The sequence below is a fragment of the Tachysurus vachellii genome, chromosome 1 (genome assembly GCF_030014155.1).
Source record: "Tachysurus vachellii isolate PV-2020 chromosome 1, HZAU_Pvac_v1, whole genome shotgun sequence".
NCBI lineage: Eukaryota > Metazoa > Chordata > Actinopteri > Siluriformes > Bagridae > Tachysurus > Tachysurus vachellii.
The window spans coordinates 27216587-27229589 of record NC_083460.1 but is presented as its reverse complement, the minus strand read 5'-3'; the positions used below and the strand labels follow the sequence as shown (position 1 = coordinate 27229589).

At 38.7% G+C, this 13003-nt stretch overlaps 1 protein-coding gene across 1 annotated transcript; it reads left to right on the top strand.

The window, feature by feature from the left end:
- Positions 1–1926: 1926 nt before the first annotated feature.
- pias4a (protein inhibitor of activated STAT, 4a) lies at positions 1927–9146 on the top strand. The gene is made up of 11 exons (XM_060880646.1): positions 1927–2041; positions 2886–3270; positions 3378–3462; positions 3548–3589; positions 4119–4209; positions 4464–4592; positions 5226–5331; positions 5429–5502; positions 6075–6235; positions 6316–6464; positions 6973–9146. Exons 1-11 carry the CDS (start codon positions 2015–2017, stop codon positions 7242–7244), a joined length of 1521 nt encoding a protein of 506 aa, XP_060736629.1. The 5' UTR covers positions 1927–2014; the 3' UTR covers positions 7245–9146.
- The last annotated feature ends 3857 nt before the right edge of the window (positions 9147–13003 follow it).

The window sequence follows — 13003 nt, the reverse complement described above, 5'->3', positions numbered from 1 at the left end:
CTTTTAAGTGTGATTTTGGTCTGTTACGCTCAACAAGATTGGATAGCTTCTAGAAGATTTATTTCATAACCTAAGGCTGATATGACTGAAAAGAATATTATTGTAGTGGCAACATTTGCTCAGTGGTTAAGGCTTTGAGCTAAAACTCAAGACTTACTTTCAGCTACTTTTAGTTTCTTAAGTGCCAACTACTAAGTGATAAGCTGCTTTGGGCAAAATAGACAAATCAATGCATGCAAAACACAAATCTTGGTGATGACGGCCGTCTTGACTGCTGCTTGATATTGCTTCTAAGATAAGTGTTATGCACTGATAAACGTATTAACTTCTATAAGTATATACTAAAACGAATAGTCAGATAAGATTGACCCCATGTGTGCCAAAAAACTTTCCCCATATTGTACCAGCTCCAACAGCCTGGATTGACAAAAGAAAGGTTGGGTCCATGAACGATTCCAGCTGCGGGTCCCAACCTTACCGTCTATTTGACTCTGCAGAATTTAAGACTCACCAGATTATATTCTATTACTGTTGTAGCCCATCTGCCTCGAGGTGTGTTCTGAGATGCTCTTCTATTCACTACAATTGTACGTAGTGGTTATATGAGTTACTGTAGCTTTTCGGTCAACAGAACCACCACTCACTGTGAGTTTTCTTATTTATTGTACCACTAAACTCTAGAAACTGTTGCGTGTGTTAAAATCCCAGAAGATCATCAGTTATAAAACTCAAACCAGTGAACATGACCTAAAGCTGCTCACCTCCGTCTAAACGAATTGTCTAATTGTTCCCTTGTTGCAAATTGATTGATTTGATAACTGCATGAATAATGTAAGTATACAGCGGTTCCTGTGTGTATATGTATGTATGTATGTATGTATGTATGTATGTATGTATGTATGTAAATAGTTCCTTATAATGTCTTATTGTGTGGATTATAGTGTATACATTTCTGGAGCACAGCGCCACAGCTCCCCCTAGTGTTTATCACTAGACAGTGAATGTCACTGATTTTTTTTTAAAAATCGACAAAACATTTTTTTTGTACACACTGCAAAAAAAATTTAATCTTCAGGCTTTCTACCAAATACAAATCAATTGTGGTATAATAAATTGTGTTGTATAAATCGAAATTTAACGCTGTCTTTGCAAAATATCAGGGTCAGGTTGCCAGATCATTGGTAAACAATTCCATATTGTTAATTATGTGTATGAATGCATTTCAGTGGATTTTTTTTATTATCATACTACACTAGTTCCAATCAGCTCTGATTCTTTCACACGTTTCACCAACGTTATTCTGTACAATTCCATGCCCTCCCATCCCCCAACACATCCACCAGACAAGTAAAACATGACATGGAGTTACGTGAGGAATGGAACAAATTGATTTTTTTCCCAGGCTGTTGTTTTTCTCTATTTACTTTCGCAGAAACGTCGATTATTCGGTAACACTCGTTGTATAACTCGACAAGAACGTCTTCTATCCACGAATATCTCATTTGCTATATAAATATCGTCATCTAAAACACTTATTGGAGGTAAAAAACTAAAACAAAAGCATTTTATCTCTTCATGCTTGGCTTTGTAAAACATCTGAAATGGATTTCTTAACACGGAGCGGATTTGTCCGAGCCACGCGCTCCTTCCCACTTCACGCGTAAAGCCCGGTTGTCAAGACGAAGACTGGATTGAAAATATACCCATTTTCGTCGTAATACCAGACCATTAAAACCAGGCCAGTAAGACCATGAGGTTCAGACATCACTAGATATGTTTACAAGAATCAGAGGCCTATTACGAAGGGTAGACCTGACTGGAATCGGTCTTTTTTTTTCAACTGTACTGTCTTTTTAAATCTACGCAGCCCGCCTGTTTCGCATTAGCACCGCCTATTTTTGAAAAAAGAAGAGCGCTGATTGGACGCGCCGCGCTCTTACCGAGTGGCTCCTGCGCTATTCATTGGTGCTCTGCCGCCTTTCCCCTCAGGCTCTCGCGGTGCTGCTTTGTGAAGATGGCGGCCGAACTGGTAGAAGCGATGGTAAGTAGATGGAGCTATTTTTTAGTGCGGAAAAATTACAGCCCCTTGAGGCCAAGAGAGGCCGGTTGTCATTTATGTGAATACGACAGGAGCTGATACAGAGCATGGGGTTCAGCTGAAGTGATTAGCGCTAGTAGGTGGTCCATAAAGTGCGCTTGGCACTGGTGTCTGGACGGAGCTCAGGTTAGCCGCTATGGGCTAACATCAGGAGAAATGAATGATGGGACTGTTAACAACAGCAGCAGCAGCAGCTCACAAAGTAAACGCCACGGCGAGGAATCCAGGAAACTTTTCTTATTTCAAAGCACGTCACGAATCCGAAACATAAACACAACAGATAGCACTGACACTCAATGCACATCCTGACGTCAAGAGCAAAAGTAAAGCTAAGAAATGATGGTGGAGTTGAGTTGAGCTGAGCTGAGCTGAGCTGAGCTGAACAGATCTGAACAGATCTGATCTGATCTGAGCTGAACAGATCTGAGCTGAACAGATCTGAGCTGAACAGATCTGAGCTGAACAGATCTGGTACTGGTCATTTACAATTGTGCAAACTGTTGTTAATATTTGTGATTGGCTAACTAACGGAGACTAAACATACTTGAACTTGCAGGTGCTAATCTGCTTTGGACGTTGATATTTTGCAGTGTTGTCATTATAAGTGTAAATAATGTCAGGTAAACATTTGGGATTGCTGACTTTTTGCCTGTAACTAGATTGTTAGCTGTGTGTTTTTTTTTGTTTTTTTTTAGGAATCCCACTGTTTCAAAGCAACCCTGTTAACAGATTTGTTTATTTTTGTCTGTTCTCTTTCTTTCTGCACACTTGTTCCTTCTGTGCCTAGAACATGGTGAAGAGTTTCCGGGTGTCCGACCTGCAGACACTGCTGGCCTCTATGGGGCGCAGTAAAAGCGGGTTAAAACAGGACTTGGTGGGTCGAGCTTTGAGACTGGTGCAGACAGAATACAGCCCAGAGCTGCTGAAGAACGTCCGGCAGCTCTATGAAACACGCTTCCCTAAGGCACCTGGATGGTTGGCTGCCCGTCGCCCAGAGGCGATACCAGCAGTGTCCTATCCAACGATTAACTCGTCCCCACGAAGCACAGCCCAGGGCACAGACTACCTCAATGGCATGCCCAAGCTGGCTGCTCCACCAGCAGCTGAAGTTAAACTAGTGCCCCTGCCCTTTTACCACAACCTAGAAACATTGTTGCCACCTACAGAGCTAAGTATGTTATATTGACTCAAACTCAATCTAGTTCCCATTATTTGCCTTTTAAAGATCAGAAGTTAAAAAGCTAATGGTTAATTCTCTCCTCTCTGTCATACTTTGCAGTTGCACAGAATAGTGAGAAACTACAGGACAGTCAGTGTGTTTTCGAACTAACACAGAGTCAAATAGACCAGATCCGAAACTCCAGGTGAGTTGAAGATTTAAATGTTACTTATTTACTTAATTAACACAAAACGGAGAGACGGCTAACTTTTATTTACTTGTGTTTTTAGTGAACTTCGCCCGGGTGTAAAATCGGTTCAGGTGGTCCTTAGGTAAGTCTGTCAGAGTATTAAAAGGGTTGTTACGGTCAACTATTTTTGAAAATTCCGAATATGTTTTGAAAAAAAATACTTATATATATATATATATATATAACACACACAGAGAATCTGATTTAAACAAAATAGTGTCATACTAAGGCCACCAAAATGATTGGTATTGTTTGTTTATGTATTTATTTATGTTTTTGTTTTGTTTTAAACTGGTGTTGGTGAGAGCTGTCTAACGCATTTTTCCAAATCATTTAAAGGTCATTATTAGGTTGAGATGTGGTGATAGCAAAGCATACAGTTTATCTTTTTCATCCTCATCAACTCATTCAGTAAGCTCTTATGTCCTGGACACAAGCCCTGCCATCATAAGTTCCCCAGTGGCATAACCTATTTATTTATTTATTTATTTATTTAAATTTGTCATTTACCTCTTCGCTCTCCTGTCCCCTCGTCTTGGTAAGAACAGACAAATCCATTTTAAATTGTTAGCAGATTTAAATGTTCAACCTTTTGTAATACTCCTTTTCAGAATCTGTTATACTGACTCCATTGGTGTTCAGGAAGATCAGTACCCTCCCAATATCGCTGTCAAAGTGAATCAGTCCTACTGTCATGTTCCCGTAAGTAGCTTTCTATCACATCTATGAATTTGGTTTGCTTGGTAGTTAGATTGCTACCTGACTACCAACTGGTTTGGAAGTCTTGCTTTAGACAAAGATGCCTATGGTAGGAGGATAAATTCTCATAATTTGGTTTGTTGGCATGAATTTTAATAAGGATTCCTAGATTTATTATACACCATATATAGCCATTTTTTTTCTTTTTGCACCTTTGCTAATTTTCTCACTGTTACTTCTTCATCCCTCATTTCCAGGGTTATTATCCTTCCAACAAACCAGGTGTGGAGCCTCGTCGTCCTTGTCGCCCTATAAACATCACCCCCTGGCTTCACCTTTCGACAGCCACCAATAGAGTCACCATTACATGGGGCAACTTTGGAAAGGTATAGTGTAAAGACATTAACAGATCCCAGGAATATTGGAATATGTACCTGAGTCATAAATGTAGTGATAGTAAAAAGACAGTATAGTATAGAATGGGGTGTTTTGGATACAGGTCAGATATACTTCAGTGAGAATGGAAGTTACCCTGATGGAAAGGGCCTTATGTTTTTCTTGCATTTTATATATAGTTTTATGAATGTTGAAGTTCAATTCAAAATGTGCATCCGCAAACACTGTAAAATAAGGTGGTTTTATAAATGCAAATTACATGCTAAGAGTTTTCAAGTAGAATTTCAAAGGAACCTTAGTAATGTTAATTTGGCCAAGTAGAACAGCACACGATGGTACAATGGTACCTATTACCCTTTAAAAATATTTAAAATATATTTGCACTCTGCCTTCTACATTATGATGTGGCTGGCAATGGATGTATGTCTTACGTCCCCATGATAACACTTTGAATGAAATCTAGTGGAACTGTGTGTTGTTTTTTTTTCTCTCTCTCTATTTGTTATATGATCCTCAGTTAGTAGCCTTGGTTTTTATCCTAATAACAACATCATTGATATTACATTTTTTTTTTCTCTCTCACACACACACAGTTTCTACAATGACTTGTTTTCTAATTGCAGCGGTATTCTGTGGCTGTGTACCTAGTGAGGGTCTTCACATCTGCAGAGCTCTTTAACCAACTCAAGCATTGCTCAGTGGAGAGTGCTGAGCGCTGTCGTGAACGCAGTAAGTCATCAAAACCAGAAGCTTTATTGACACATAAATACAGCAGACTGTGTTAGTTACTTGTGGGTGGATTGAACTGTACTTTGTTTGTCTGCAGTTCAAGACAAACTGCGTTTTGATCCGGAGAGTGAGATTGCCACTACAGGACTGAGAGTGTCTCTGATCTGCCCAGTAAATCATTTTCCTTTATTCATTCAATCTGTCTTTATTTCATCTCCCAAAACATAATGGGCTGAACTGCAGCTATCCTGCCTCAAAGTTTGGCCAATATTTTATTCTTCGATTTGAACGTAGTGTTTATAGGCTTAAATTTGCCCTTTTGTGTGTTTAAAGGTGTTTCTAAAATTTGTAATAATCACATAATTACAATGTATTGTGAGCTTGCCATACAGTAGATCTGGCCTTTTTAGTCTTTGGCATTCCTCTTCCCAGAAGGAGTATATAATTCAGCAAGATTTACAATGTCTTTGTAATGTATTAATCTACATTACATGAAGCAAAGGACTAAAATTACATAGTACGTTAAAAACGGATATTGATGAGGTACTTAACTTCTGACTGATAGAATTCAGATCAGTGCTCATCTTTAGGAAGTCTTTCTCAGTCTGGCTTAATAATATAAATGAATGCTTTTGAGAAAAGTGAGCTGTGTTTAAATACAGTGTGGTTCTTCGACCACTTTCCAACATTCGTGTGTCTTTGGAGAAGTATGTTTGATGCTCACCATCCTCGTGTCTTGTCAGCTGGTGAAGATGCGTCTGGGAGTGCCGTGCCGGGCGCTCACCTGCGCTCACTTGCAGTGTTTCGATGCCGTCTTCTTCTTGCAAATGAACGAAAAGAAGCCCACGTGGACCTGCCCTGTATGTGATAAACCTGCTCCCTTTGAGCTGCTCACCATTGATGGGTAAGCTGAGGGTGTAGCTAACGATTTTTCTAACTGTACAAGCAGAGCTGCTTAATTAAAGGCTATTTTTTCTTGTTCAGATTACTCTCAGAGATCCTGAAGGAGACTGAAGATGTGGAAGAGATTGAGTATTTGACTGATGGCTCATGGAGACCAATCAGAGATGACAAAGAAAAAGACAGGGAGCGGGAAAATAACCACTCTCCGGAGTATCCGGTTGTGGATATATGTAAGCCTTTCCTTTGTCTCTAAAGCACAGAACATCTGTTTGTCCTTTTGGTACACATTTTACACAGATTCAGGCTAAAAGGTCCATGGGCCTGCAGTTTAATGTGAGCATTCCGAACACAAGAGCAGAACTTACTTAATGACTGGGAAAAGACTGCCTTACAGTATCTTTTGTTTCTTTGCATTATCCCAGATGAAGAGGAAGCCAAGCTCGGAGTGCTTGATCAGCATGCAACAGGTTTAAGGTTTAGGCTGGTGGTGGGATTTGAATTCTTAACCTTCTGATAATAAGGCCAGAGGCTTTTTAATGACACTCCTAAAGCAACTGAAACTTTTAATACGGAGAGCAGGATGTAATTGCTGTCACTTATTATGAATTCAGTCAGAGTGTACCTTGCTTAGCTGCATTATAACATTTCTTTCACTCTCTTATATACATGTGTGTATATAATATGCATGTGTGTGTATACTGACCTCCTGAGAATTAAGTTAATATTTGGTTATTTCAGGCGTTCCTGAAACAAATGGCCACTCCCCAGCACACAGTAGTACAAGCCAGACGGGACGATCGGCATCGAGCGGCCCAGCGTCAGGCACGGGAGGTGCCAGTGGACCTTCAGGCGGCGGCGCAGTGGTGGACCTTACGCTGGACGACTCATCAGATGAGGAAGAGGGTGGCGGGGGGGCTGGGGACAGCGAGGACACAGAAGACAGCCAGGACAGCCCAGCACCGAAGAGGGGCCGATATGATTATGACAAAGATCTTGTCACTGCATACTGAACCAGGCTGTGGATACGGACAGAGGGAGAGGGGATATGGGTTCAGGTCTGAGCCCTAGAAAAATCCCCTCACTCCCAGTGTTTTCTCTCCTAAAATGCGTTTCCCCAAAATACTCGTACAGACATACGAACACATGCACAAACTGTTGACCTCTGGAGCAGGTGGGTATCCTCATGACACCACTGGAAATCCATAGATGCCCACAAAAGCCATCCTCTGTCTTCTCCATGGGATCATAATACTGTTTTCTCCCTTTAAATAACTATGGAGGAGTTATAAACCACCTTTGATTCATTCTCTTCCATCTCCCCCACACTTTTTCAGCCCAAACCACTTAGCCTCAGTCACCATAGGAATTGTAGCTTTCACCATATACAAGTTCTGTGAGGAGCTGAAAAGGATTTGTTGTCAGCAATATAAGGTCAGAACTGCTAGCGGCATATACAGAGACAAACTGCAAGTTAGGTTAAAAAAACAAACTTTAGGGATTCAAATTTTTGACACAATAATACAGAGGCACTTTCATTGGGTTTAGATATATTGTGAATTCAAAAGACAAAATATCAACTGTCTCTGTTATTATGCATGGTTTGAAAAGACTTGGAAGGTAAGGGTTTGGTTTTCATATGTGTCCCCCTGTATTTCTCTTTTGTTCCATGGAAATTGACAACCTACCTCAGTCTAAAGGCAAACTTGACCACAACTTGAAAGTCTAAAAATGACATGACTTGATTTATTTTTTTTATTTTTTTTTTTTTTAAATAAAAAACCTCTAACACTGGAAAGAAAAGAAAGGTCATTTGCTACATCATGTTGTGCCCTTAGAAATCTCACTAAAACAGCCCTGGACCGTTCTCACAAGCAATGGATTTCTATTTCCTATCAGGCTTGCTCCCCAGCGCTGCGCTTTGTCTCCTAGCTGAAATAAAGAACGGTCTCATCAGTGGAAGTGTGAGAAATTTTCAAAATTGATGTTCCACTTGGTAAATATTGTACAGTAGGAACTAATGATATATATCAGAACTTAAATGGATGATTGCAATCTCAGTCTCACTTTTGTGGCTTTTCTACTAAGGCTGTGAAGTGCATGGAGCTGCTTTCAGGAGAACCTAACCTTGTGGAAGGCAGGGAGCTGAAACGAAGCCTAGACAATGCCAAGAAATAGAACAGCCATTTAAATCATTTGTAGAAGTAAAATTCAGTGACTGCTTGAACTCAGATGGGCATAAAGACATCTAACCCAATTGTGCAATTGTTTTTTCTTTTGTTTGATTTATTCTTTTTTTTCAAAATCAGTCATGTTTTTTCCCTTAATTGGACTTTTTGGTTTGAAACTGATAGGAGACTTTGTTTCCACTGTGAGCCCTGTGAATCATACATTGATGTTGGATGTCATTCGTTTTGTTTTTTTTCTTTGTCATGACATGGGTATGTTGGCTGATGTGGAATCAGTGACCGATGTAACATGCAACACTTCTTGTTTTTGACATTCAAAAATCCTGTATTTATTGTTTTAATCATTCGTCTTTAAATAGCATTTTGTATTATTTGTACATATTGAGGCGTTTGAGAAGAGTGCAGTGCTATTTGAAGTGCTAGTTTTTGGAAGGTAAAATATATATGGTTAGGAGGCTGGTTCTGATTACTGGGTTAGATTGGAGATTTTGCTGCATCCACTCAGAAGTCGCAGAAGTCTGTAATCCACTTGCCTGTGGGCTAGTTATGTGATACAGTATACATGGGCATATCGTGAGGAACTAGTTTGACTTGATCTTAATCACAGAAGCCTGCTCTGGGTTGTATTTCATGCTTCAGTTAGGGTTAGTATATGACCATGTACTGGGGAGGAGATGGAGGCTGACCACTTGAAAGGGGCATCAATGTTTTGGTCCAGAGTCCATCTCATAACTTGATTAGCAAGCCATAATATTAGATTGAAGGGGCTAACAGTTTGCAAATTATTTTCGGTGAATAGGAAGAGAAACCACTGCATAATGTTCACTGTTCTGAGTGACAGCCCTGCTTTACCCCCCACCCCACCCCTCAAATCATCATGGATTCTAACTTTAAAACATACTTTATGTTGTGTCCATACTGTATTCCATATGTGCAAGGGAATGTCTTAACTGTAAACCACAACAGTGAAGAAAGTCAATTTTCATTTTGATTTGCGAGTCGCATATGGTCTTCCATATATTGTCCACAATATGCCTGGCTTCAGGTTTTAGTAGAGAAGCAAAAGTGCTCATATTGGCATTCTTTTCTCTTTTGTAGTCACTGATCTTGTTTGTGTTCTCCAACTGGACCACATTTTGACTGATGGGTTTTTCTCGCATTTTTTTTGTAGGACCTTGAATAGATTTACATTCTACGTTTAAAAAAAAAAAAAAATCTTTAGAAGAGAATTGGTTAGATAAATGTTTATTTGTATGAAGAATGACTTTCAGCTTCTTGTTGGTGAAGTGTTGAGTCTCAATGATTTTTGAAATCTGGGATTTGACCTAAAGTGGTTCTTTGGGATTGGAAATGAATCTTTACTGGTGACATCCCTTCTTATTACAGTGCTTAAGATAGCATGGGCAGTGGCTTGCAATGTATTTTTTTTTTTTCCTGTCTTTTTACATGTTGATATTAAAAGCCAATAAATAATATTTTATTAATTTTCAAATTGCCTCCAATTTGCTCCAGTGGGTGGTCATGGATCAAATATTAGTGGTTTGTTTTTGCCACTTTCAGAAGAGAGAAATAAGAGTGAAATGCTGTCATGTCCTCAACAGTGGATTTGGCTGAGGAATCAAGTATTTGGTGGTCCCTGTTTAAATGGAAAAACATGTAAAAAAGTTCAAGGACATCATACTGTCATTTATGTGTGCAATTAATTAAACTGATTTTAAAAAACATAGTGTTTGTCTTTCAAGTGTCTTTTTTTTTTTTTTTTTTTTTTTAAATTGTGCCAGTACCAGTAGTCCTTGGTTCTCTGCAGAGCTCAGGTTACTGAGCTGGGTGTACAGGAAGTGTCTAAATGGGTGTGTACATGATGCCATGCAGTGCCCAGGATATATTCCAACATTAGGCCATGTTCTCATGGTACAATATGAGTCCACCACCACCCTAACCTGGATAAAGCAGTTACTGAAGATGAATGAATGTTCTAGACCACAATTAGCCAGCTCGGTTAAACAAAAGCTTATTTAATTAATAACTATGCTATACTGAAAGAGGGATGTAAGCTTTAAGAGTAAAGTTACTGCATCTTTCCTCTAGATGTCATACTTGGTACACAATAACATCTTTGTAGACCCCATCCCTCATTTATAAGAAGACAGACCTAGCTTGTAGCATTGGTATCACTACTATGTCCTTTATGGTTGGAGTATATTCTACCTTCACTGAAAGCAACCGTGATATCTTCAAGTTGGGTTTGTTCCTGGAACATTTTACCTAGTCATTAAAACCATCAGTGTGTACTATATTTTTTAAATTCTCCCTTGACCGAGCAGCTTGAAATTTCCCCCAGGTCACCACTTGCAAACAGCAAAGCTATTGTGTAGCTCTCCTTTCCAGTTTGAAAAATACCAAAAACAGCTGAGCCCAAACAAACATTACTAGTTAATGGCATTATCTAGCCCTGAAGTTATAATAGCTATTAACACAAAATAGAGTCTTTACCAATTAACATTAAGGTAACTTTAAGATACACAACAGTGTATGCCTCTGGAAAATGGCATGTTTGAAATGACACCAGCCCACAACAGGACATTAATGTGGACATATTCACAGCTAAAGGTAGTTTAGAATAGCCAATCCAAAGAATCAGGTGGAAACCCACTCAGATTTGGGTTAATGCAAAAACAAATTAATGGTTGAACTGGGAACCCTGTAGCAGTGAGGTGGGAATGCTATCGAATTAACCACATCAACAATTACAGCAATGGAAGTACAAATTTAAACATTAAAACTCCTAAAAAAAAAACCTAAATCAAAAAAAGGTGTTTACTGCATCAGTGTTTTGCTGCACTGTTTTAAGAAACAGGAATTTAAGCAACAAAAATTTAATTGGAAAATTAGAAGTATTAAAGAAAATACATTATGTATTTAATGGAATGTTCACCTGTTCATGTCACCTACAGAAAGACACTGTTTTTTTTTTATTTGTGTATTTTGGTTGTTTTTCACAGGTCATATTCCTAATATTGTAATTGTGCCCTCAACCAAATGTATCATCATAAGTCTTTGACTGCTCTGTATAAAGCAACCCGTTCTTTCTTATGACTCTTCTTCTTTCACTCTGCACATGTTTAAATGTGAGGCAATCGCATGCTGCACTGATCTCTATACTAGAATTAATCTGACTTAGTGAACGATTCTTTCATAATGCAAATTGTAAGCTTGACCTGCACAATAAATAAAGATTACAACTCCAATTCTGGAAAGTTATAGAGAACGATCAAAATCTATAATTTTTATATAGAATACAAATAAGTTTCCACGTTTAGTTTGGAAACCACAGATGGATGTCAGCAATATTATAATAAATTAAGATTATGCTAATTATGTATAATTAACATAATTACATTAATTGTGTATTAAGACAAATGCATCAGCTCTCTTTATAGTTTTTAATGACTGAGATTAAAAAATATATCTAGATTTTTTTGGAGTCTTATTTATAGCCTACTAGTAAACCTCCCACAACTATCACACCTTAAAAACTGTACATTTATATGCTCATTTTTGTTGTTGTTTGACTAGTGTAATTGTGTTTGACTCGGACAGACCAGTACAAAGATGTGTTTTGACACACAGTGTAGTAATGAAACAAGCTTAGGATATCTATGGGATGAGCTAACCTCATAGTCAGAAACCTCATGGTGTTGAAGCTAGTTGAAGTCGAATGTAACTTGTTAAACTACAACCCAGGTAGCAATCCGACATTGTGCAATGCCTATTTTGTGTGGGTGTGTTGGCTTTCTTTATAAAGCTCTGGCCAAATGTGTTGTTAGGAAAGTTTTAATAACAACAGTGCCAGTAAAAGGGGCCAGCGCTGGTAAAGGAGCTCATTCAAGGTGGTAGAAGGTCTACCAGCCCTGGTAACCCAGTGTCGACCCAACAGATAAAATGACTTTGACACAAACAAAAATCTGATCTGAGAAGATAGTTGATGAAAATAGCAAAGATAGAGCTGGCTAAGCTACCCATCTGTTAAAGCAGCTAACTACACTGCAAGCCAAGAAAAGCTAGCCAACACTGAGGCTACTTAATCAGACTGACATTTTAGTTTCACTCTGTAACCACTTCATTGTTTGTTTACATAATATGTGAAAAGGAAAAAAAACAACATCTGTTGTGCTTGCTGTGTTATGTTAAAAGTGGCTAATTTTAGAACAGTAACATTATTTTAACATGCTAGTTAGCTACTAAAATGTAAACAACTAGCAGCGTTGCTAGCTGCAAATGACATTTTACTGGAGTTTAAAGTAATGGACCCCTAAAGAGGTCTTACAGATAAAGGGCGTTTAGAGAAAAGTAAATAAATCTGTTTACAGTTTATAGATCATGTTTGATCTGTACTCGAATAATCGTATTGAGGACGTAGGTGGTGTTAAAGTGAGGGGAGATAAACAGTGTAAACATTCATGTCTAGTTCCAGCAGTCTTCAACATATTTACATATAAACGAGACGTTCAGATCCCAGATCAGGTATAAATGACGTTGGGAACGGCGCTGAAACGTCTTATCGCGATACTTATGTATCTCGC